Source organism: Sinohyriopsis cumingii, unplaced genomic scaffold, assembly GCF_028554795.1.
Source record: "Sinohyriopsis cumingii isolate HCF-2022 unplaced genomic scaffold, ASM2855479v2 utg001237l, whole genome shotgun sequence".
NCBI classification, from domain to species: domain Eukaryota; kingdom Metazoa; phylum Mollusca; class Bivalvia; order Unionida; family Unionidae; genus Sinohyriopsis; species Sinohyriopsis cumingii.
In genome coordinates this window covers 402501-428603 of record NW_028315973.1, presented here as the reverse complement: position 1 = coordinate 428603, position 26103 = coordinate 402501, and the positions used below count along the sequence as shown (strand labels likewise).

General features: G+C 35.1%; 2 protein-coding genes across 4 annotated transcripts in view; one reads left to right on the top strand and one right to left on the bottom strand.

Annotated features, from left to right (window-relative positions):
* Nucleotides 1-1050: 1050 nt before the first annotated feature.
* On the top strand, nucleotides 1051-3233 carry LOC149772702 (uncharacterized). Its single transcript, XM_089947454.1, has one exon. It carries the CDS (start codon nucleotides 1464-1466, stop codon nucleotides 2910-2912), a length of 1449 nt encoding a protein of 482 aa, XP_089803580.1. The 5' UTR covers nucleotides 1051-1463; the 3' UTR covers nucleotides 2913-3233.
* A 13659-nt stretch (nucleotides 3234-16892) lies between these two features.
* The window catches only part of LOC149772700 (lipase maturation factor 1-like), an 82022-nt gene continuing 72811 nt past the window's right edge, over nucleotides 16893-26103 (bottom strand). For 2 of the 3 annotated variants that reach the window (XM_089947463.1, XM_089947461.1), the window contains 2 exons: nucleotides 21275-21475; nucleotides 16893-18353 (listed from right to left, as the gene is read on the bottom strand). In XM_089947463.1, the coding sequence (XP_089803589.1) occupies nucleotides 21280-21475 (196 nt within the window). In that variant the 3' untranslated portion in view covers nucleotides 16893-18353; nucleotides 21275-21279. Of the gene's footprint in view, nucleotides 18354-21267; nucleotides 21476-26103 lie in introns of all 3 variants that reach the window. The other variant, XM_089947462.1, reaches the window with a different exon arrangement.

Sequence of the window (26103 nt, the reverse complement as noted above, 5' to 3'; positions counted from 1 at the left end):
ACATTAACCAATACCTTAGCACGAATAGCATATGACTGAAATCTATACTCCAAGGTCAAAAGTAGATGATCTTAGCCCAATAATGAATTCTCATCCTTTCAAGACGAGACGTACTAATATGAAAACAATAAATAAGTGTTTGACAAATATCAGTAAATTAAACACTCTAACAAAACCCGTAATGCAAATTTTGCATGACTCGGATCTTGAACCCAAAGTCAAAGAGGTGAGAGAGCTTGTCGCTGAATGGTTTATTTATTCTTCATAATAAGGCATCACAAGCAAAAAGGAATACATGGTGGCGTTTAGTAAATCTTTGCAAATTCAAATTTATAACCAAAATGTGAACAAAACTGATGACAGCATTGTAAACCTGTTCCATTTTTATTCATGTAATAGGGTAAAGACCACCAAATCTCAGATACATTTCCATTCATGTAATAGGAAAAAGACCACCAAATCTCAGATACATTTCCATTCATGTAACAGGGCGAAGACCTCCGAATCTCAGATACATTTCCATTCATAGGGTAAAAGGCCAAAGAATCTCAGATACATTTCAATTCAGGCAATTGGGTAAAAGACCACCGAATCTCGTATACATTTCCATTTACGCAATAGGGTAAAAGACCACGGAATCTCAGATACATTTCCAATCATGTCACAGGGTAGAGACAACCGAATCTCAGACAAGTTTCCATTCATATAATAGGGTAAAGGCCACCGAGTCTCAGATACATTTCCATTCATGTAATATGGTAAAGACCACCGAATCTCAGATACATTTCCATTCATGTAATAGGGTAAAAGATCATCGTATCTCAAAGAGAACGAAATGAAATACACGTCAAATAAGTCATATTACTTGAAAGTATACAATTGTTAAAAACAATAAATGAATTTTTTTTGCCATTCTTATTTCCTTTTCTATAATATTAAAGTTTTGTTCATGGAGCTTCCAATATACAACAAACGCTAAGGTCTAAACAGTAGAGACAAACCGACCACCCATTAACAATGGAGAATGATATGTGTAAGAAGACAGACATTCTCAAACTTATGTTATACCAATCCCAATAAATTTTACCGCAGCGCAAGTTCCATTTTATGAAAAAACTGAACAACTGAATCAAATTTTATTAAATCAAAGGAAACAGTATTCAAGAATTAAATCTGAAGGTTTTTCAATAACCGTGGATAGATCAAGTCCAATACTGAATACGCTATCAATGATAAGACAAGTCGCACATGGGAGTCACAACATACGTCATATGTCCCCACCCACGCAAAGTATTGTACTTACAAGATAATGAATCCTTTGTCAGCTTATCTACAGATCATATCATATTACCTGTATGATGAGTCTTAGGCTCTTAAATCTCGAATTCTGGAAAGTTTAAACTTATTAGCTTGGTAAATATTTCAGCAATTTCGTAAGCCAGTTTCTATTTGGTTTTGATGCCATGAAGTTTCGGAGATTAGTCTTAATAACGTTCATGTTTGTACTTGGTGGACTTTTTGGCCACCTTATACATCGATATTCTCGAGATTCAAAAAGTACAGAGCAGTTTAAAGAATGGGTTTTCACGACTAAAAAGGTCCATGCAAAAAGAGCAGAGTCCCCAACGGCAAGCTTCATTCAAAACGGCGGTAGGGACTTAAATCGTTCTGGGCATGAACCGCGAAAGGAGGGAAGGCCTGGACTTAGTATCAAGAAGGATCTGAGCATTCAGTTTCGTAATTATACCACAAGAAAAGTGTTCCTGAACTGCGGTGGAAACTATCCTTGGACAGTCGATCTGTTTCTGGATACATATCCAGCTGCAAATGAATTTGAGATCATAACATTTCTACCGGACAAAACGTACGCCATAATGTACTACGATTTCCCAAATCATACTGTTCATGCGCCGGTGGTCGTGTCGACAAGGAACGGCACTGAGAAGAAAAATATTCAGGGATTTGGTTATGGTGCTGCGGTCACAGAAGAGATCAGTTTTCTAGACATCGGACAGTGGATCAAGGACTCATTCCATGAAGATGACCACGTGATTTTAAAGCTAGAATCCGACTACGAAAAGGAGATCATAAATCATATTGTACAAATTGACGCTGTGGAACACATCGACAAATACTATACAGCAACGAAGAATCTGGACATTCTGGATCATGCAAAAGGGAAGCTTAAGGTGAAGGGAGTTCCTGTGGAACATTGGGATGCAGAAGTTGGAAACTATGGCGACTTTGATAAGAATAATCCTTCGAGAATTCCAGGAGGAGGCGGGTACCTCCAGAGCTGTAAAATAAAGTCCAAACCTGAAAACTTTGTGCTGATGCTATATGCCTCCCATCCATCGACGAGAGTCATTAGGGCGATAAGCATGCTTCGGAGTTTTTTCAAAGAGTCACAACATCCAGTTACGGTATTTCTTCCCGTCTCGTATTTTCAGAACTATATCTCGGATTCACATGTAATATTTGAATCGTGCAATGTAGGTTTATTTATTCCAGACGACAATTTTTTTACCGAAAACGTTCTTGGGAACTATTGCAGGATGCGTAATTCAGCCGTTGTAGCTCAAAGAAGATTTGACAAATTTCAGAAAATTGTACAGTATCTTTTAATACCAGAAGGAACGAATGAAGTAAGTGTCCAGAAACTTGTTAACGAGAGAAAGTTCACTGTATTTAAAGCGAGTCGGGAAATATCTGGCTTTCTAAGCCAAATTGAGGATGGAAAGACCCCGACAATTAGCAACCTCAGACAAAACGCGGAGGAATACCTTACCTTAGACCTCACAAAAGAGGGCGCAGACTACTTGGCACTTTACATGGTAAGGAGGTTTGCACCATGGTTGTCTCCCCTTTCAGACTGCCTAGGAAATCAGTCAAACGGAACAACACACATTTAGCAAGCAGTGACAAAGAATTTAAAAATTGCTGTTGGTTGGTTAGTTTTAACGGCACAAATAACGTATTACTGGCTATATCATGCTGAAGAAATTGAAGCCAAGTACCTTTCGAAAAGATACTGCGAAAAAGGCAATTCAGGCTGGCCGGGCAGTAGGCGAACCAGCGACGATTGGATTACCAGTCGAACACTCCAGTAACTGAACTACTGCGATTCCTTATCTGTATTGATCTTGATCTAATTTTCCTAAAGAGATCCTTCTTGTCGAGTTTTACACGAGATTCTTCGAGTATCTTAAAGATTTTAAGTATAAAATATCCTATTAAATGCATCTTAAATTAAAACCAAACTTCTTTCATCTCTAGATTTTTCTTTCATTTGATATTGTTTCCATGTTCTAACATGTAAAATCTTGACCTGCTTTAGTTCTTTAACCTTAGATATAGATTTCATCATAAAGTCGGTGTGTGATGATCTTACATTTCAAATTTGAACTGAATAGGTTATAGAAATACAAGAAAGAAATAAACTTTAACCAAAGACTTGAACCAAAACGTGTACCCACTGTAATTCTTTATCCCACTGCCCCGCCCCGTGGCAACTTTGGGACAGGGGTGTCAATGAAAGACGTGGACTAAATGATACCGTTGTATTCAAAATAGGAAGTGAACTGGGCAGGGGTTGCTGAGATACAAATATCCAAAAGCTGGACAAGCTTTAACCAATGACTTTAACAAACAAAACATGTCCCCATAATACTCGTTACAAAATGTGTTTCCATGATGCTTGTTATAAAATGTGTCCCAATTATACTTCCAATCAAATGTGCCTCCATTTTACTTGCAACAAAATGTGTCCCCATTATACTTGTTACAAAATGTATCTCAATTATATTTGTTACAAAATGTGTCCCCATTATACGTGTAACAAAATGTGCCCCCATTTTATTAACTGTAACAAAATGTATCAACGGTATTATTCTTTACTCCATGATCTCATACTGGGGCAGAACACAGAGGCCGGGTTGTAAAGGGGTTATGTAAATATCATTAAAGAAACAAAATATTAAAATGTGTCACATTATTATTCATTAACTTCATGACCCATCCTGGGGGAATAAGTAGTATCAAGAGAAGAAGAGTACATAATGATATTATATTCCTGATGTAAACTTGATCAGATATGGGGTTATTGACCTGTATACACCTGCTGAAATAAAAACTAGACAAAATGTGTCCCCAAAATCATTCTTAACCCAAAGACCCCATCCAATGGCAGAACCCTTGGAGAGGAGTGTCACGATGAGAAGGTGCATTTCTGATGATGCTATAAGGGAAAACGCAAGTTCTGAAAACAAACAACTTTAATGGTTATGTGTGATCCCAAAATGCAAAATGTGTCCCCATAATTCTGGACCCCATGAAGTAGTTCCGACAGAAGGGAAGTATGTAATGGTATTATATTCCGGATAAAGTGAATTGGGTGAAGGGTTACTAAACAAACCAAATACTTATGCCCCCAATTAATGGGCACAGCAAGGGCAAGCAGCATGAACAAATTTGGTTTGCCCTTTCATGAGCCCACATTGTAAGTTGCCATATACATTTTCTACTTCTATTCTCTCTCTCTCTCTCTCTCTCTCTCTCTCTATATATATATATATTAGATTTCTTAACCTAAGTTACAAGTTTCTTGATAGTACCATCCAATGCACAAATTACCAGTAAATGTATAAATATAAGTGAAAGATTAAAATGTGGAGATTTACCTGTATCAATTACATCTTTTAACATCAAGATAATGATTTGAATACAGTATATACTTGCTTAGAAGTCGAATCCAACTGTAAACAACATGGCCTCAGATCTACTGTCACAAATTAGTAACATGCTGGTAGATCAGAGTGCATATTGCCTGTTATACTGATTACTCCAAACTGCATTGACCAGGATCTGGTGACCCATTGTGTGATGGCAGAAATGGGTCTATGCAGTTGAACCAGATTTAAAAGCAAGTACATATGGTACTTTTATGAAGAGAAAAGAAACACATAAGACTGCCTTACACATACTATTTTTAGAACATAAAAATAATAATGAAATTTAACTTATGAACAAAAATAATTTCTTAGTTGCAACTAAGGAATTGTAAAGAAAATTCATGTTTTATATTGCTTTTTATGCATAAAAATTTAAAATTTAGCCTGAAGGAAATAAATTGAAAACAAAATTTGTGCCAAAATGTCCAAAATACTAATGCAAACTCTGAGGTTTTGTTTTGAATGATTTTGGTCTTTTATTCATTTTCTGTTCATTCGGTTTATTGACAAAAACTTTCAGTGAGTTTCTGCCCTATTTCAAATGGTAGTAATACTCCGTTTCTCTGATGGCTGATATGCCAAATTCAGGTCACTGGCTGCTAAAAATAGCCTAGAATCTGTGCTGCATGGTGACCTAATTTGATTGTGGCATGTACATCACATGTTGTGGATATATACGGTAGAAGCATTACCGTATCCAGTATAAGTTGTGAAACTCAGTGATTGTTTTTGTTTATTTGTTTTTATGTAAATTAAATGTAATTATAATTTTAAATGGCTTAAAGAAATATCTGACATTTACTCTAAATAACTGACTTTGATTCTTAAATATATTTAAGAAAGAACCCTTATATCTGATATTTACTAAAAAATACACATGTATTATTCCTAACTTTTTTTTACCCATATACATAGTAAACAAATTAATTGATATTTTTTGTTTTTGCATTTACCTTCTCAGGTTGAATAAAATAATAAGCTTTGTCTACCTGTCTATAACACTTAATGCACATGCCAAAGTATGACTAGGTCAAACTGCCTGTTCATAACACCTGATGCACATGCCATAGTATCATTAGGTCAAACTGCCTGTCTATAACACCTCATGCACATGCCAGAGTATGATTAGGTCAAACTGCTTGTCTATAACACCTGATGCACATGCCAGATTATCATTAGGACAAACTGCTTGTCTATAACACCTGATGCACATGCCAGAATATGACTGTGTCAAAATGCCAGTTCATAACACATGATGCAACAGCCAGAGTATGACTAGGTCAAACTGCCTGTCCATAACACCTGATGCACATGCCAGAGTATGACTGTCAAAATGCCAGTTCATAACACCAAATGTACATGTAGGTGTATGACCTGGTCAACATGTACAGGTTTTCCCCTCAAAGTTTACTAACAAATTTTCTGACATCTGATAAAATTAGCAATCAGCTGGTCATACCGTTAAATAGTCAAGATCTGATTATTACTCTCATAAAAAAATGACGCACAAATTCAATAAAAATGCATGTAGTCATGTGATACATCTTCAATTAACTTCTTTATTGACTCATTTTGAAATACAAGAGTAAAATGACTGAGATCATCATTACAGAAGAAGGCATGACAATATTTAACAGAAGTGTCAGGTTTATAATTTGGTTCATGCTATGTAAAAACAAGGTGTTGCCATGCTAAACTGTCAACAGACATGTTCAAATCTTATCTCTGTAATATTCTTCCCATCCCTTGGTCATCCTGGTTTTACACCTGTCTGGTTATGTAATGATATGTAATACTTCCAGTATATCATCTTTAAATGAGCCAATGATGTTGCAACAGATTATAGGTTGGGACTATTTTCTTCATGAGATAGGTGCACACTAGCAATATACTTATGCTCCTCTTCTGACAATCGTATACTCACTATTCCAATTATGAAACCGAAGTCATATGGACAACGTTCTTTTGCATACCAGGGCCCAGCAACATGGAACGAATTGCCCACTGAACAAAGACAGTGATCTCATTCAAAAGTGCTCTTAAAACTCACCTATTTCAACTGCAAGATCAAACCTAAAGACCTAATAATGTTTCCTACATTAACAAACTTAAAGACCTAATAATGTTTCCTACATTAACAAACTTAAAGACCTAATAATGTTTCCTACATTAACAAACTTAAAGACCTAATAATGTTTCCTACATTAAATGTTTTCAACATGTTTCATGTTTTATAATTTCATGGTATTTGTTTTTTGTAATCATATCATTATGTAATTTTTTAAAATATGTTTTAGGTGTTGTCTAATGTTGTAAAGCACTTAGAACTTCTAAAGATTAGGCGCTAGACAAAGGCCTCATTATTATTATTATTATTATTATTATTATAGGTCTATCAGTAATGTAGCTTTCTAATGTTGCTCCTACTAACTACTACATGTACTAACTAGTACTAGTAACTAGTGCTAACTATTACTGCTAATACTAACTACCACTGCCACTACTAACTACTACACCTTATTATTATCCTTATTATTATTATAGGTATATCAGTAATGTAGCTTTCTACTGTTGCTGCTACTAACTACCACATGTACTAACTAGTACTAGTAACTAGTGCTAACTATTACTGCTAGTACTAAGTACTAATGCCACTACTAACTACTACTACACCTTGTTATTATTATTATTATTATTATTATCATTATTATTATTATTATTATTATTATTATTAATTCACATAGGCTGCCAATTTCAAATAACATGTATGCAACTAATTTCAACAAATAAAAAATGAAGGAGCCTTGAGAAAAAAAATAATTCAGATTTATTAACTTGCATGGAAATAAGAAATGAAATACAAGATAATAATAATAAATGAAGAAAATTAATAAATCCCCCAAAATACCACACACCCTATACCAATGCTTCTCAATGCATATAAGTGATAGGAGGAGTTATTTTATTGCATTTGATGGAAAAAAGGGGTGAAGGTGGGGTTGGCATAAAGGCAATTAATATTTGTCTGCATTAAGAAGCAAAATGACCATTCACTTATAAGCCATCTTCCTAAAATTGACACTATGGGTTATTACTGAAATGAAAACTCCACAAAAGAACTATGTCAGATTTTTTATGGTGATTATACATTACCCACAAAATATTTGAATAATAATTATAATACATGTATATAATTAGACAGCTAAGCTGATTCTGAGATGCTTAAATGGTTTTCTGTTTTTAGTAATGGCAACCATATCAAATCTGCATATTTTGAGCAAATTTTACAGGCATTTATGCTTTAAAGCTTTCTGTAAATTGTGGCACAATTATGTTAGGTACTTTATGAGAAAACATTAATTTTTTTATTTAATATAACAGTGGCCATTATTGATGGCACATTATTATCATTTTGTATGAATCTGAAAACCCTGTTTGCTAGGATGTGTTCTGCCAGATTTAGTCAGATTCCTTAAGTGGCTTTTGAGAACTATAAGCTTACGGTTTTTCTATTTTTAACAATGTAAGCCATATTTAACAGCTGATCAGCATCATTTGTAAAAATTTAAAGTTTTCAGGCCTGGATGATTCTTCCAAATTTGGTTTAAATTCTGTATAGTGGATTTTGGGTTGTTAAAAAAAAAACTGTAGTCTTATTTTATGGTGGATTGGCATCAGTTTTACAAATCTGGAAAGCCAAGATGCTCTCTGCCAAATTTTTAAAATTGGTTTTAAATGATTGGTTTTTGAAAAGTTCAAAACAGAAGCTGCTGATAGATGCATGATGGACAATGTTATGTATATAGTAGCATTTAGATGGCGCTCAATAGTTTCATATTTTCCATAGTGTTAGAATTTTAAAGAAAAAGAATTTCCCGGGTTTCCTCACTGATTATATTGCTATTTAAAAAAGACCTTGTGTATCTCATGTATTGTTCAAAGAACCTTTTATTCCCTTTATTTTGGTGTATGATTGATGGGTGTAATATAGGTTATCGAGTATACAGCTTGGCCTTCAGATATGAACCTCTCAAAATAAATGCTAGCTCCACTTCATTTTCACTTCCTAGACTTCAGAGGTAAATTATCAAAAAAAGAGCCAATAACTTTATTTACATTTTTATCTATTTGGTAATTCATTCATTGCACTTTCTGAAACTGGTATTGTGAAGTCTAGAAAAATTCATTTTCCCTATCTTAATAACTGCTAAAGATGCTATACTTGAGGCTAATTCAGGCTAATTTTTGAGTAGAAAAGAGCAGAAATTTTATTTAGCTGTGTGCTTTGATCATGTACAATTTCCAAGTACAATATCCAAAGAAATTTCAGTCACAGGACATGAAAGTAACATAGATCTTTGCTAACATTCTCTCCACGAGGCATGTTGCAGATGTAACAACTTCACATTACACCCACCACTCTCTCAGAAGTTCATAATATCCGTAGAGCACCCCTTCAGCACAATAGTGGCTATACATTGCTAAGTATAATTTAAAAAGTTAATGATAATGAATCACACAAAAGCCCTAGAAAAGTTCCCCAGTGGATGATAAATTCAGTGCCATGCTATAATTTCATCTGGCCTTATGGCCAAGGGAGCTAACCAATAGTGTACCACTGCTGTGATGAATTGCATTTTTTTGTTTCTAATGGCACTTTTCGAAACATTCTTTGTTATATTAGGTTGAGGAAATGTAAGCTATGTGTCTTTCCCAAGGTAACACAGTGGCAGCTGTCCCAGGTTGGCATAAGAGAGTACTGAACATGCAACCCTTAGTTTCCAAGTCCAATGCTCTACCAAATGAGTTACCTTGGCATCCCTGGTTTTGATTGAAACAAGACAAGAGTTTACCAAAAGGAAGCTTTCACATATATACTTTCATGCTGATTTCAACATTTCCAATCTCCTAATACATTGATATCAGTAACACTAACTCTAATTTATCCATCCATTTTGGTATTTCCTATTCAGTGAAAAAGGACAGATTTGTCAAAGACAACACTGGTATTTAATATTTGTTACATATATATTACAAGGTATCAAAGAAGAATTAAAATAATGGAATAATTAAACATCACTTAGGCAGACACCTCTGGGATGAGACAAATATGGTTTCTTATAGGAGTAAAATGTAAAGAAAAGAGTAGTTTCAGAAGGCCATAAATCTTGCAGTGTGGGATGTGTCACATGTTATTTGTTATAGTGCGATGTCTTACTGTCTAAATAACGGCCTTGTGTAGCATGTTCTGATGCTGACAGACATTGGAAAGAGACCAAATTTTCAAGAATATCTCACAAACATGGCAGCACAAATCAAATCTTTTCCACAAATTTAAGTCAGGATTTTTTAAGGGGACTTTACTTACACTAATGCCTTTTTTTAAAAATAAATTCAAATTCTCACACAAGCAAATAGAATTGTTTTCAAGTTTTGCTGACAATTCAGTTGGTTGGAATGCGATAGAAGCCAGGAATGCCGAAATCAGTTAAATGGATGATAAATATCTTGAATGAAACGAAGCTATCTAAACACTTTCTCCAATATTAGTATATTTATATTCATTTCATTAAAGAATCTTCAACCTAATCCGATTTTGGCATTCCTGGGGCTTCCATCACATTCCAACCAGCTGAATGGAACATGAAAATGCATCCATTTGCTTCTTTCAGTCTTTGATTCCATCAGGATCAAGTATAATCAATTTAATTTAAACTGGCGGAAGACTGTTGATATAGGCTGCCAAGTGTGAGAGATATTCTTGAAAATTTGACCTCTCATTCTCCTGTCAGTCAGCTTGGTCAAATGTTACACAAGGATGTTATTGAGGCAGCAAGACGTACCACAAAAACATAAATAACATGTGATACGTCTTACATTGTAGGACTATGAAGGCCCAAAACTCTGTCAACAAGAATACCATGAATATTACATTATACATCTGCATGTTCTTAATAGTCCACTATGTAGGCACTAGTATGGCATAGTGGACTTGGAAGATTACTGACCAACTAGTCTTAATGACCTTTGGTTTCAGTTTTGTGGTCCTGAAGAAACTTCCAAGGCAGAAATTGTAATTTTCTTATTAGACCACTGACATTTAGATCTGATTGCTGTGTTCAGATTTTCATTTGGATGGAATTATTAATTCAAATTATTATTCACTGGAAACACAAACTGTTCACCAATAATATTTTTGGAGAGACATTAATTTGGAATTATAGTGAATTCTGATGAGGACATTTTTGGATTACATTGTTGTGATACATCAAAAGTCCTTTAGCACATCACCACATTCCAGGTAACTGGCACATTACCACATTCAAGAATACAGACACATCAACACATCCAGTATTGGAACTTACTTGGAATACCACTGGAATAAAATTGTAACTTCATATATTTGGACTTGTGATAGAACATTTAGGACCATTTGTGATTTAATTTACAATACTGTAAGCTCTTTTTTAATTTTCACCTTGTATTCTAGCGAAATAACTTACTTGCTGAATTTTACAAAACTTGTCAGTTTTCGCTGTTTTCTGTTACCTCGTTTAAGATCATAGAGTTATAACACAAGCCATCCACAAAGTTCAGTAACTGTAGATGGTGACCAAGAGTTACTGTGTGGACAGATGGACATCACTACATTAGACACTTCATCTTATGGCAGTTGCACAAAAATTGGGTACAAGAGAATAAAAGTTCCAAACAGCTTTATCTGTATTTGCCACTACCTGCATCACAGTGCATCAGGATCAAGTCAAACCAATCTTAGGCAGTCACCTCTATTTAGTGAAACACATGGCCTTTCAGACAGTTTATTTCTGCGATTATTTATTTGAGAATAAGTGGCTTTTATGGCAGGTGATAGTTTAATAGAGGTGACCTTAACAGGCAGGTCTGATGGTATCTTTAGGTGTTTCCTAAGCTACATTGGTTAAAATGCTGCTGCTATTGTGAAGATTCAAAGCTGATTTTTAAAAAAGGCTGTAAGAGTTATAAAAAGCATTTGGAAAAATATTCGTTTCAAAGGCACATTTTTATGTACAAGAAAGTTCACTCACAAAATTGCACTCAATTATGTCAAAAGAGTTGCAAAGCAATTCTAGTTGCATGAAATGGGATTGTTTAGACAAATGGCTGGATAGATGGAATAAATGACTGAGAATGGAGATACAGATGAACAGATTTAATAGGTGACTGACATTGGTCAAGACAGATGGATAAATGGAATAGGTGATTGACATTGGTCAGATGGATGGATGGAATAGGTCACTGACACTGGTCAGAAGGATAGATGGATGGAATAAGTGATTGACATTGATCAGATGGATGGAGGGACTGGAATATGTGATTGACATTGGTCAGATGGATGGAAAGATGGAATAGGTGACTGTTGTTGTTGTTGCTGTTCTAGGCTTTAACGCCATTTTTCAGCACAAGATAGGCTATATATGGCGGCCAGTATAACTGGTGGAGGAAGAACCCTGGAAAACTCGGGGAAGAACCACCAACCCACGAGAAGCTACTGGCAGGCTTTCCCACGTACCCATGCTAGCCGAGGCTTGGACTCAAACCCATGCAGACAGAGGTGAGCTGGCAGTGATCTGCAACGGAGAGCGCCTTAGACCACTCAGCCACTCGGGGCCCCTGAATAGGTGACTGACATTGGTCAGATGGATGGAAAGATGGAACAGGTGACTGACATTGGTCAGATGGATGGAAAGATTGAATTGGTGACCGACATTGGTCAGATGGATGGAAAGATGGAATAGGTGACTGACATTGGTCAGACGGATGGAAAGATGGAATATGTGACTGACATTGGTCAGATGGATGGAAAGATGGAATAGGTGACTGACATTGCTCAGATGGATGGAAAGATGGAATAGGTGACTGACAATAGTCAGATGAATGGAAAGATGGAATAGGTGACTGACATTTGTCAGACAGATGGATAAAAGGAATAGGTGATTGACATTGGTCAGACAGATGGATGAATGGAATAGGTAACTGACATTGGTCAGTCAGATGCAGGGTTAAAAACTAATGGACATCCCTTAGTGTGCGACTAATAGTTTTCCTCACGGATTAATAAATATGTTTTGATACAAGTCCGCCTGACTAATAAAAAATGAAAGCATGTAATTATTTTAAAGTTTGCTTTTCTCGTATTTTTTAATGAATTCCATAACAGAAATGTGTACAAATAACTTGCTATTTTTAGTTACTGAACTTCTTGTAACTCCTGTATGTAAATCCAGATCACCTAGGCGCTTTATATTAAGCATTACAAATGGTGTGCAAGGCGTTATTATCGCATTGACCAGGATCATAGTTAAACAAAGAAAGCAAAGAGAACAATGTGGCAATTTGTACAAGGTGTGGAGAATCTGGCCAAAAGGCTGAAGACTGACAATAATGAGGACAAAATGGAACGCAACAAACAGTATAATAATGAAAGTAGGAACTGAACATTTCTAGAGAAGTGAAAATGTGGTCGGCTGTCGCATAACTTTAACCCCAAAGTAAATACCATGTTCTGCAGCGTCTGCAGAGAGTATTCAAAAATAGAGGATGAAAAAAGCTTATTTATAGTTGGATGTTCCAATTTATGTTGGAAACAATAGTATACCATGAAACCAAATCACAAATCATATTGGATTTGGTGATGAGGATGTTACGACTCTGCTGGAACATTTTTCCCCTGTAATGACAATGGCAGGCTTCTATCCAGACACGGTTGAAGAGGAATGGCAACTCTTTAAAAGTTTAATTTATGCTTGTGGATGTCAGGTAGAGAAATTACAATGGTGTGATGTTAACAAGAGATTTCAAGAAGGTCACACTAACATTCTTGCACTGGTGGATATTGTGTTGACCCTTACAGCCTTGTCTACAGATGCAGAGTGGGGATTCAGTGAATTGAAAATAATGAAATCTGATTGGAGATGCAGATTGCTCAGCAGTGTACTGAATGACTTGTTAATGATTCACTTTTAAAGTGAAGACATTGCTGATTATGACCCAGTGTCAGCTATATATTTATCGAACTCTTGTGGACAGAGACAAAGAAGACCACTGTATATGGAGGACTATTCAGAATCGGATGGAGAAGATTATGATTTGGGACAAACTGATGGCAAATCAATATAATTTATCATGTGTATAAATCTTTACTGTTGTGTAATATACATGTATTTTGAGAACTAATAGATTTTGCTGTGGACTAGTGCGTCTTTTATCCTGTTAGTCCACTTGACTAGTTAATAAAAAAGTTAGTTTTGAACCCTGCAGATGGATGAATGGATGGAATAAGTGATTGACATTGATCAGATGGATGGATGGATGGAATAAGGTGACTCACATTAGTCAGATGGATAGATGGATGGAATAGGTAATTGACATTAGTCAGATGGATGGATGGATGGAATAGTGGATTGACATTAGTCGGATGGATGGAATATTTGACCGACATTAGATGGATAGAATAGGTGATTGACATTAGTCGGATGGATGGATGGAATAGGTGATTGACATCAGTCAGATGGATGGGTGGAATAGGTGATTGACATTAGATGGATGGAATAGGTGATTGGCATTAGTCAGCTGGATAGATGGACTGATGGAATAGGTGACTGAAATTGGTCAGACAGATGGATAAAAGGAATAGGTGATTGGCAATGGTCAGAATGATGGATGGATAGATAGAATAAGTGATTGACACTGGTCTGACACACAGATGGGTTGAGTAAATAGGTGATTGAAATTGCTCAGATGGATGGATGGATAGATGGAACAGTTGACTGACATTGGTCAGATGGACGTATAGATGGAATAGGCAACTGACAACAGGCTTCTGCATTCTGATCCAAGAAATATAATGAAGTTCTTTCTGTACACAACAAAGAGCATTTTTACACTGTTTGCCACTGAACAGCATAGACACTAATTAACTGACAAGTGACATGTAGACATTATTTTCCCACTGATAAAATTTTTTTTAAAAAGTAGAGATTGCCATTATTATTGAATAGTGGTACTCCCAGTACATGTTTTTGCAACAATTTGTAAAAACTGGAATTGATAGTGGTGGAAGGCATACCACCATAAAAATTTACATTACATTTAATTATACACAAAATCTGAAAAAATTTAAACTTATGCAAATCTTTTATTAGTAAATTATACTTCTCAAATGATACTTAATTGATGACAGACTAGATTAACATTAGTAATTACTGTTTGCTACCTCTGAATCCAGCACTTTCTTAAAGACAAGATAGACAAAGGGAAGCAACTCTTACATGTTACCTCCCCTACTTTGCTGTGGACTTTATATATATATATATATATATACACATATATATATTTTTTTATATACCCATTTGTTGCCTGCTTTCAATTAAGCGAAACCTATATGATGATTGCATTGTTCGGGAAGGATGGAAGGAATCTGTAGTATTGAGATCATTTAAGTATTATTGGAGAAGTGGAATGTACTAAAAACTTTGCTTTCTCTATCAAATACATTACCTCATCACTAACATTAGGAGAATAGGTAAGAGGAGGAGGAAATGCTGAGCATCCTACCTCAACCTCTGTCACACAGAAGGAGCATGATTGATCTGCTAAAAGAATGAGCATCTTCTATTGTTAGTTTAGCATAACCAAAGACAATTTGTTAATACACATGCGAGAGCAATCCCTACATGATTCTGCACTTTATTAGTGAAAAGTATAACTTGTCTGGAGAGACCACCCCCTTCTGCCAACAAAAAGCAGTCTCTAAAGACAGGTGGTCTCTCATAACAGATTGGTACAAAAGACAAGTTTCCAGGGTTGAATTTCATCACTACTTAAGAAGGAAAAATAAACATATCACTGTAAATATATTCTATTCTTTTCCCCCTAGTTCTTGTTAAAATATTACATTCATTCATCTCAAAACAAAATTATATAGCAGTAAAGCTATAAATGTGTCATTAAACTTTAATCACATTTATATGTGAAGATCACATGTACATGTGTTAGCATAAAAAATTATTTCTAATTTACTCAGTGTCCTTTAATCCTTTACCTCATGCAAGCGTCTTTGGACGCCTCTACTCCATTCGCATGGAAGCGCCTTTTGATGCCTGCTGTAAACATCAGCCATTTTGAGTCGGTTTTCGTAGCGCCACCTTCGGGGAAAAACCCCTATTAGATACTACATTCATTTCTGTGAATGACATTACGTCAGATCATGTGGTCACTGTTAATGCACTGGTCGATATCTGCTATTTAAAGTAACTGGGTCGTAATCTCCACTCTTCAAAATGGCGGTTGCGGATTTCATTCAGTACTTATAAAGTTTTCACAATTAGAATCACAACTATGAAAGATTCAATAACTTAAGGTAAAGGCTCTGATACTGATGTAGGCAGCAATTAGTTTTTATAAATTATCAAATTCAGATGACTTAGTGATGCAGATGCAGACGAAAAACTTGTAAATTTCGAGTATGAGAAATGGCAGCTGCGGTTGGTCATGCAGCCTCACTGACATGACGGTGAATGAGTTCTCTCAAGATTTTTAAGCACATAAAAATTTCTTACGTGAAAAATAATTACACAGCTATAACAATCTTTACTCTTAAACTTTTCCACACATAATAGATGTGTACCAAAAATGTAAAATGGTTAAAATTGCTGTTAAACATAACATACACTACACTGCTTAACAGTTCACAGGCAGGCCTATGAGTATGGAGTCAAATAGGTAACAGGTGTTCTATTTATAGCGCACTGCACTTTGTAACTATGCTCTATGAGGTAACGGGTTATAACACCCTGAATTCGTTTTACTGAAATTTAAGCTGCTATTTTGCAAGTGGTCTCCTCTTTTTCACTTCTTTCAATTATATTACTTCTTTAATCCAGTATTATAATTTGTCTCTCTTAGTTGGAGGTTCTGCCATTGCTCTTAAGGTGCTACATGTTGATGTTATTGCTGCTCAACTGTAATAATGCCTGTAGCAATGGTTTTGATCTGGCTTTAGGGAAACATGGAACACATACATGTACAATATATATATATATATATATATACACACACACACACACACACACACACAAACATACATACCAATGATTGAAATAAAAAGACATAATTATCTCATCCAGAAAAACAGGACAATTTATTTTGAGACAATATTCAAAGGCTTAATTCACATATGACATAAAGGGATTAACTATCAACAAAGGGTGTAACCAGCCAAAACAACTTGAGCAGATGATGGCTTGGTGTGTCGGATGCAATCACTGTAACAATGTAAAAAAGCAACAAGAAATACAATCCTGTCAGAATATCCAGCGAAGCCAGTAAGCAATTCTTACTTGCTGGTTTAATAGACAAAGGTCTCATCCACCCACAGGCAATACAGATTAACTCCAATGACAAACAATGTATGCAACCACTACCTAGATTTCAGCACTAAAATGGCAGTTCGCAACATGAACCTAAGCCTGGTGTGCAGTCTATAACAAAATACACTAAATGCTTGACCTGCTAAATTTATAAACTGGTAGCCAGACTCATTTATCTCTTTTTTATGAGAACAGTCATTCCTTTCTAAGCAGGTTGTGGTTACAATGGATTAAATAAAGATCAGTGGTTTTTGTCTCTGTGCTCGTGTTCCATACATTCATAGTGCTGGAACAATCAGCATGTATTTCAGTCTGGTTTACAATCTATACCATATGACACTACATGCACACAATTTCAAAAACTGGTAGCCAGTCATTTTTTTCTAGAATAGTCCAAGCAGTCATATTTACAAAAAAGACTAAATAAAGGCCAGTGGTGTTTACCTCTGTTTTTGTGATGCAGTTACTCAGAGCAGTTTAGAAATGTATATTTTGCCAAGACATCATGGTTGCTGGTTATATTCAGCAGGTGGTTGCTCATGACAGTGCATTAATATAATAAAATCAATCTGTGCATTACAATTGTGGTTGTAAATGAGAGGTGGCTGCTCTAGACAGATTTTAACGTACTACTCTCAAAGGTTTTCCAGGCAAATCCAGCAAAAGTGTTCAAGTCCATGGTTGCATTTTCTAAACTGGGTGTGGTCACCGTCTGGGCAACTAACACTGACCCAATGAGATTCAGTTTTCTCCTTTGCCAGGGCATGTCACTCAGATAGAAGCTGGAAAAAGTAGTCTTGGATGCCATCTGTAACTTCATATGGAGTGGAGGGGCCATCTTAACATGCCATCTGTTCCTTCATATGGAGTGGAGGGGCTATCTTAACATGTCATCTGTACCTTCATATGGAGTGGAGGAGCCATCTTAACATGCCATCTGTACCTTCATATAGAGTGGAGGGGCCATGTTAACATCATCCAAGTGACTAATCAGCATTCAGATATGGGGCATAAGCTAAGAATTTCTGGCTGTGATGTAATGGGTAGTGCTTGTCTTTTGCATCCCATAAGCCATTTCTTCAAAATATTAGACCATGTATTTTCCAATTAGACAGCAAAAATTGTATTTTTGTATTCTTATGCACTTAGAACATAGAAAACAAATTCTCCATGACTCTGAACTGCTTACAATTCTTACACATTGTTGTCATTTCTGTAATGAAGAGAAAAAACAAACAATAGACATTGTTGAAACAAATGTGAACCAACTTCAACAAAATGACTTCAAATTGTAATTAATGAAAATTACACAGCTAAAATATTTTAAATGGTAAAACTGTGTTACCAATCAAAACCACGTGACAATAATGAACACGAAAAGAAATGCAAAATCTGAATAAATTCACCAGATTTTCATGAAATATGTGCACCGTATAGAACAACATTGAGTTACTATACCCAGGGCTTCCGAAAATGCACATATGTGTGTCCCTGATGTAATAAAATTAAAAATAATGCATTAAAAAACCAGCCTAAGAGTCCCATAGAATGCAATAAAAATTGCTGATTAAGTTGATTTCCTGTTGACAGAAAAAGTTAGAGGTTTCTCGAAACAGAGATCTCAAGGATTTTCTATGCCATCTGTTTAGGTCATACTCATTATTTATGCATTCTTTTAATTTCTGAGTGTAGCAGACATAAGGAAGACGTGCTAAGGATTTAAATTAAATGGGAAGATAAACCCTATGATAATAAATATTAATTCCATTTACTGCTTTCATGTCGAGACAAAGTCAAAATGTCATTTGCAAATTTGGATAAGTATTTTGTTGTTGTTGTTGTTGTTCTAGGGTTTAACGCCATTTTTCAGCACAAGATAGGCTATACATGGCGGCCAGTATTAATAGTGGAGGAAGAGCCCTGGAAAACCCAGGGAAGAACCACCGACCCACGAGAAGCTACTGGCAGGCTTTTCCACATACCCACGCTAACTGAGCCTTGGACTTGAAACCATGCAGACAGAGGTAAGATGGCAGTGATCCGGAACGGTGAGCGTTTTAGACCACTCGGCCACTCGGGGCCCCCTGGATAAGTATTTTGGAGATTAAATGCATACATGCCAGCTATTATGCTTTTGTCATAATCATTACACCTTTTTCAACAAATTATGTTTTATGCTTGTCAGTGTATGGATTATGCTGTTTTGGTATATTAAAAAATAAAATAAATAAAACTCAGAAAAAGTTGTGTTTCTCATTTTTAGTATCATCTCTTTAAGTCCACTCATATAAATCTGAGAATCTGCCATAAAAACATCACTGCTGCATAAAAACTATCCTTGTTTTCTATTTATAGCAACTGTATGTGACCCATTCCAAGAAAACAGGGGTTTCATCATAGGTTCATTATATTCATAACAAAATTAGGTAGTGGACCAGTCTATAGTTTTATAGAAAACAGCACCAGTTGTTAAGCAAGCTGCTTTATGGTGTGATTTGTTCATGCCATACAATGGAAAAGGTTAGAGCAAATGGATCTTTGCAGACTCCAAAACATGTCAGATCAGAAAAAAAAGAACAAATAAACACTGTTTTACAAACTTTAAGAGAAGAATATGAGAGTAATGTAATACAGAACTATGGATTGAGCACATGAATAATCATTGCAAAATTTAAAATTAAATTCACAATAATCTAGTTATATAATTAAGACCCCTCAACCAATATTGTTGTTTTGGAGAGCACAGCATATTACTTTCTAAATAACGGTATTGTCTAGTGTGTTCCCAAGTTGACTTATGACACATAAATTTTAATACATGAATATTTAAAGAATTACAAATAATTAAAACTGAAAAGGTTTTATGCCTCTTTATTCCTGGCATTATAATGGACATTTATCTACTTCATGTATGCCCAACATGCTTCTGGGAGGTGACTGCAACTTTTGTTGGTGAAACTCCTATTTTCACCAAAATTTTACTGATCTCTCTCTCTCTCTCACACACACACACACACACACACACACACACATTAAACTTACTGTAGAAATTATAAAGTGGGACCCTTTAACATCTTGTAAGGACCCTGTAAAATTCAAATACTGGGGGTCATTAGGACTCCATAAAATATCAATTTAACAGAAGCCCTGAACAAAGAAGTGGAATTTAAAGATATAACAGACTGGTTATGTTGGTAATCTGTGTTACAGCATTAAGCAAAAGTTGAAAACTGGTCACATACAGGTAACAGTTGCCATCTCTTGGGGTACAGAGGGGAGGTTATCAGTAGGAGTTGCTTCCCTTCTACTAAATGAGGGGAGGGTGTGTCTTTCAGTGAGAGCTGAATTTGGAGATAGCTGAGATGAATCCCAATGTAAATGTGATCAGGTAATGTATTTGATGAAGAAACAGGTGAGCAGCATAAAAGCTTTCAACTTTCACCAAGATGAATCAGCAATAAAATGAAAGTACTCTACATTTAAGTCTTAAATATAAATTAATTCCAGCCATTTCAAATGTCAAAAATGAAACCTCATGTGGTTTTTCCAAGTATTAAATATCTGATACTTTAGGTTTTTTTAAATACTGTATTATATATTTATATTTGATACTGAATATGCAAACATTATTTCTGGAACATCAAGGAACTCAGATAATTATCAGTCAACTAGAAATTAGGACCAGGATCATCACAGCCACACAATAAATACACTTTCTGTATAGTCATCACCTCCCCCCAAACCAAGAGAACTTTGAAAACTAAAAAGTGGTGCTGGGCCTAATTTTTCATAGAGTTTTCATGTGTTTTGAGTCTTAGAGGGTTCCAGCAATGGAAAGTTCAATGCTGAGACTGTGCATGTCATTCAAACATTGCCGAGTATTTGGGCGACTGATGTTTTAGTTTTCAAAGTTTTACTTTTCTTAAACAAAAATGTGTTACACTGAGTAAGTGAATCAGTAAAATCTGACATGATGATAGTCTACTTTCCTCATCTCAACCCACCTCCTGCATTCCCTGTCCTTTCTAACATAAATTTTTCTGTGTTCATAAACATCAGTCCTAATAAGGTTATCAACCTATACTTCACTATAAATTTCATGCCGAACCAATAACAAAATCAAGTACACAATACATTATCTAAAGGGATTTTCTTTTCCTTCTTGTCTTCTTTGGCATATCATAGTCTAGCTGTCTCATAACATCAGCTGCTGTTTCTAGGGAGATGGGTGGCATGTAGTTTCCAATATGGGTTCTCTTCCACCAGCGTCCCTCTGTGGCATCCTTACTGCCAATCTTTGTAAACCTGTATCTGTAGTGTTCTGCTCGTATAAATCTGTTGCGAGAAAATATGTTGTATGTAATACAAAGAAATGGCTAAAAATATTTCTGAAAATGTAAATCTGAACTGAAGTGTGGTTGGTCAGGTAAACTAACACAAGAGTCTCAAGTGGGCCTGAAATCACTAACCTAGCTTACATAACTTAATAGTTGACAATTTCACTAAACAGACTTACATAGTATTGTAAGAACTGATTGGATGTAAACCATCATCCAGACTTTATATATATATCATGTTTATTTGACCAATTTACCACACTTGATTGAAAATCCTATCTAGATATAAAAAGAAAATTAATATGTACACTGTCATGTACATGATCAAAATCGTCCAAGATCTTATAAAAATATAAATGGGACATAAATCCATTCACCGAATTTGACAGAAATTGGATGAGAAATATTATATTAGTGTCCTCCTCTTTCAAGGTAATCCTTCTGCAGCAGAAAGTGGCCTTATAAGAAGGGTGACCTTTCTAGAGGGATTCACATAGCTGTGAACAATAATTAAATATAAAGTTTCAAAGGTTGAACTAATTTTTAAATATTTAAAATTTTCATTTAAAAAAAAAAAACAGGAGAGTTACGGAATCATTGTAATAACACTTCTATCAAGGTTATTTAAATAATAATGAATAACTGTTGATCATGGTGTAATACCATCTTGTCAATGAAGTCAGGATACACAAATCTGTTAAACATACCTTGATCTGTGACTTTTTTAAACCTCAAAATTAAAGTGCAAGCAATCCACAAAGTTTGCTCAGAGTGCATTATGTCTTCATAATGCTGTTGTTGGAAGACAAGGAACCAATCACCAAGTCATTTAAGACCATGAAACCAAGTTGATTGGTAACTAAAGCTGTTAACTCCATTTCTGTGTTTTGTCCCCTCTCCCATTTTACCCAGATATTGTCATAATTGATCCATAATCATATGACAGACAAAGATCGATTTACTGATGTTTTTTTGACTATAAATAACAAAAATATAACACATTTTCTGTTAATTTGGAAGCCATATTTACAGTGTAATTACAAAAATGTATAACCCTTATGTTCCTAATTTTGTTTTCACTAACACTAAATGTGATTGAATCTAAACCCAGGGTGAATGACTGTACACTATCAATCAAATGACTGTCAAAATAGTAACAACAGTCATTAACTGTGGGCTTGTAACTGAAGTCAAAGCTACTTCACTCTGTTGTTTTCACTGCATGTGCTTGTTTTTTTGTTATAATGAATATAGTTGGGATTGGTTGGACCATAGTTCATTATTGTGTCATGTTGTGGGAAACTGTTTAGTGGAATCATTAATTAAACAGCAACTTACAATTTGAAACCAAACATGCAAATCTTTCTGGGCAATGGCATGATGATTCAGTTCAAAAATGTTTATATGCATCAAATATTTACCAGTAGAGTGTTTATAAATACTCAGCAGCTACATGATCAAATAACTTATTTGCCTATCAGCGGTTATTGGAAAAAGGAGCAGGCTAACCTAACTGAAAGCACAGAAGAAACTTAATATGATTTATAAATAATAACTGTATTCTTGTCTAAATAAGTGAGGAAAAATTGAGAAGCCAATCATACACAGCAAAAACAAAAAAAAATGGAAAGCTGTACTGATAGATGGACACATAAAAAGATACGCTGCCTTATGTCAAACACATAAAGCTTGACCAAATGATTTTAAAATATTTGCCATAAGTAAATGAACAAAGTCTGCATCATCTAGATTTCATAAAACTATTAAAATGTTTACTTAATGTTTGTTAATTCTGTGGCTCCCATAACTGCATAGTCCTGTATCAAAAATGGACTCTTTCATAAAAACTCTGGGACCAAAACATGGGGGATTATAAAGATCACTCTTTTTCAGTATATAATGAATGTGGTCTTCCTCTGTATTTGATACAAATGGTGTTGAAATCATTGGTGTGCAATATGAATTTGGTAATTTGTGATACATTCTGTGATGGTCACATGAACATTCACTGAGCTACTATGCAGATATTATTTATATTAATGACACCATCATCTATCTAGTATGGCAACTTGATTACCATCTACAGTGTGACCCTGCTGTAACATGGCTGTTGTGAGCCATAGAACCCCACCGTGTTATAGACCTAACTATGTTATAAGCAACCAGGTCAGTTAGCTGATGAAAATGATGCATGTAATAAAATAAAATTGCAGGGGTGGGTGGGTTAGGTATTAAATGTGGGTGCAAAAATATGTGTTTCATTGGCACAGTTACCATCTTAAATTGATGCATATTAAATAAGAAATACACCTGTAGTGAAAAGAGAAGGCATATATAATATTAACTTGATTCTGAGAACCACGCATTGGTACATATGTGTGTATACTGTTCATATATACATGTCTAATGTATAGCATGAATAGAGTATCAACACCGTGTACTCACCTGCCATCTTATGACATACATTATATCCACAATACAAGTAATTCCATCAAAAATATGCACACACACAGAGATTTAAAATATTCAATAATTTTGTCACCAATCATCTAGGTCTGAATTCAGTTGAAAACAATAGCACAATCACATAATGAATGATGATGCATATTTACTTTTCAGTACATCCGAAGTCGGTAAAAGTTAGTTGTGTTTTAAGCTGCCACTGGTAGCGTTTGTAAGCATAAACATTTTTTTACAAATAGGAAACTTTCACAGCACATTAAATATGTTTCAGTCACGTTGTAAAATGAAACAATCCATCAGATTTCATTGCTTTCATTTAAGTTTGGTACTGACTTCCTTTGAAGAAAGGTTCTTTGTTTTTATTGAAAATTGTAGTCGGCTTTCTTTGATGAAGGGTACATGCATTATTGAAGTCACCAATAAAGAACAGCTCTGGAGAACCAAACAAATGCCCGTTTCTTGTTATGGCGGCAACATCAAATAATTGTACTGCATGATTAAGACTGATTTTTTCCCATTTGCCTAGCATGTTTTCAAAACAATTCGGTGTGTCAAAGGTAATCTGTTTGCTTTGAAATTTCAGCAAACTATTTTATCTGGGTACATTTAAAAACAAAAAAAGGAAGGAATTGTCCGTTGTTTGTTTAATTGTAGTTACTGTTTTTCCCTGCCTAATGAATAGAACAACGTTTTGTTTTTTTACATTTGTGGTAGTGGAGTGATGCTGCCTTCCACGCATGTATCAGAAAATCCGACGAAAGATAGATTATGAGAAAATGCCTCGTCCAGTTGATCTCCGCTACCAGAAATGTAAAAAAATAGAGCAGATATCTCATAACATACAGTACTCATGCGAGATGTCAACATAAGCAGATTATGATATAACAATGCACTGTTAAGATAGCTTGTCTATATGGACAAAGAATTTGTTTATGTAACAATAGATACATTCCAGTGCATTTTATATCAAGTTTGTGGCTTCCTTTCATGGGGCCACTGAATTTCTCCACTCCAAACCAATGGTTATATATACAAGATTAAACAGTCCACAATGTCACCAATAAAAAAAAATTGCCAGATGTTTGGTATATTTTGGCACCAATAAGGAACAAAAATTCGCATTTTGCAACATTGGCAAAAGCCTTGTGTGATCCCTGAGTAAAAGTTGTACACGTTATTTTTGTACTTTTAAGAAGAAAATACTATTTTTTCATGTACGAGAAAAATACATAAAATTTCAGAAGCCATGCCATGACTGTCTTGTATTATTCATACTCGAACTCTACCCCAAAATGATAATAAACTTTTTAAGTTTTTTTGTTCTTTTAAGAAAGATTTCTTTTCGTGTACGAGAAAAACACATGTATATGAAATTTAGTGTGCCACACTACGACCGTGTTATATCCAAATTTGTGTTATAATGGAGCGTGTTAAAGCGGGGTCACACTGTATCTATTTAGTATTCCAACTACATTACCATAAATATAGTATGGCAACTTGATTACCATCTATTTAGTATGCTAACTACATTCCCATCTATCTATTATGGCAACTTGATTACCACCAATCTTTTTAGCATACCATCTACATTACCATCTATCTACTTAGTATGCCAACTATACTACCATCTGATAATATGCCAACTTCATTACCATTTATCATGACAACTACATTATCATCTGTGTGGTAAGCCAACTTCATTACATTCCATCTATTTAATACACCAACTATGTTACCATCAATCTGGTATGCCAACTTGATTACCACCTAGCTATCTAGTATGCCAGTTTTATTATTATCTATATGGTATTTCAACTTCATTACAACTTATTTAGTATGCCAAGTTCATTAACATTTATATAGTAGGCCAGCTTCATCATCATTTCATTCACCACCTTTGATCCTTATGTCAACTTAATTATTATCTCTCTAGTGTACCAACTTCATTACTATCTATGTATCTTGTATGCCAACTTCATTATAATCTATCAAGTTTGCCAGTTTCATCACCACCTATCTAGCATGCAAACTTCATCATAATCTATTAATCTAACATCATCACCATCTATCGTGTAGGCCAACTTCATCAGCGTCAAGTCTGCTAACTTTGTCATGATCTCTTATGCCAACTTCATCAGCATCTATCTCGTGTATATATATATG

What these genes read in the sequence shown, in the direction of transcription:
- LOC149772702 (XM_089947454.1), top strand. Translation starts at nt 1,464, where the DNA reads ATGAAGTTTCGGAGATTAGTCTTAATAACGTTCATGTTTGTACTTGGT.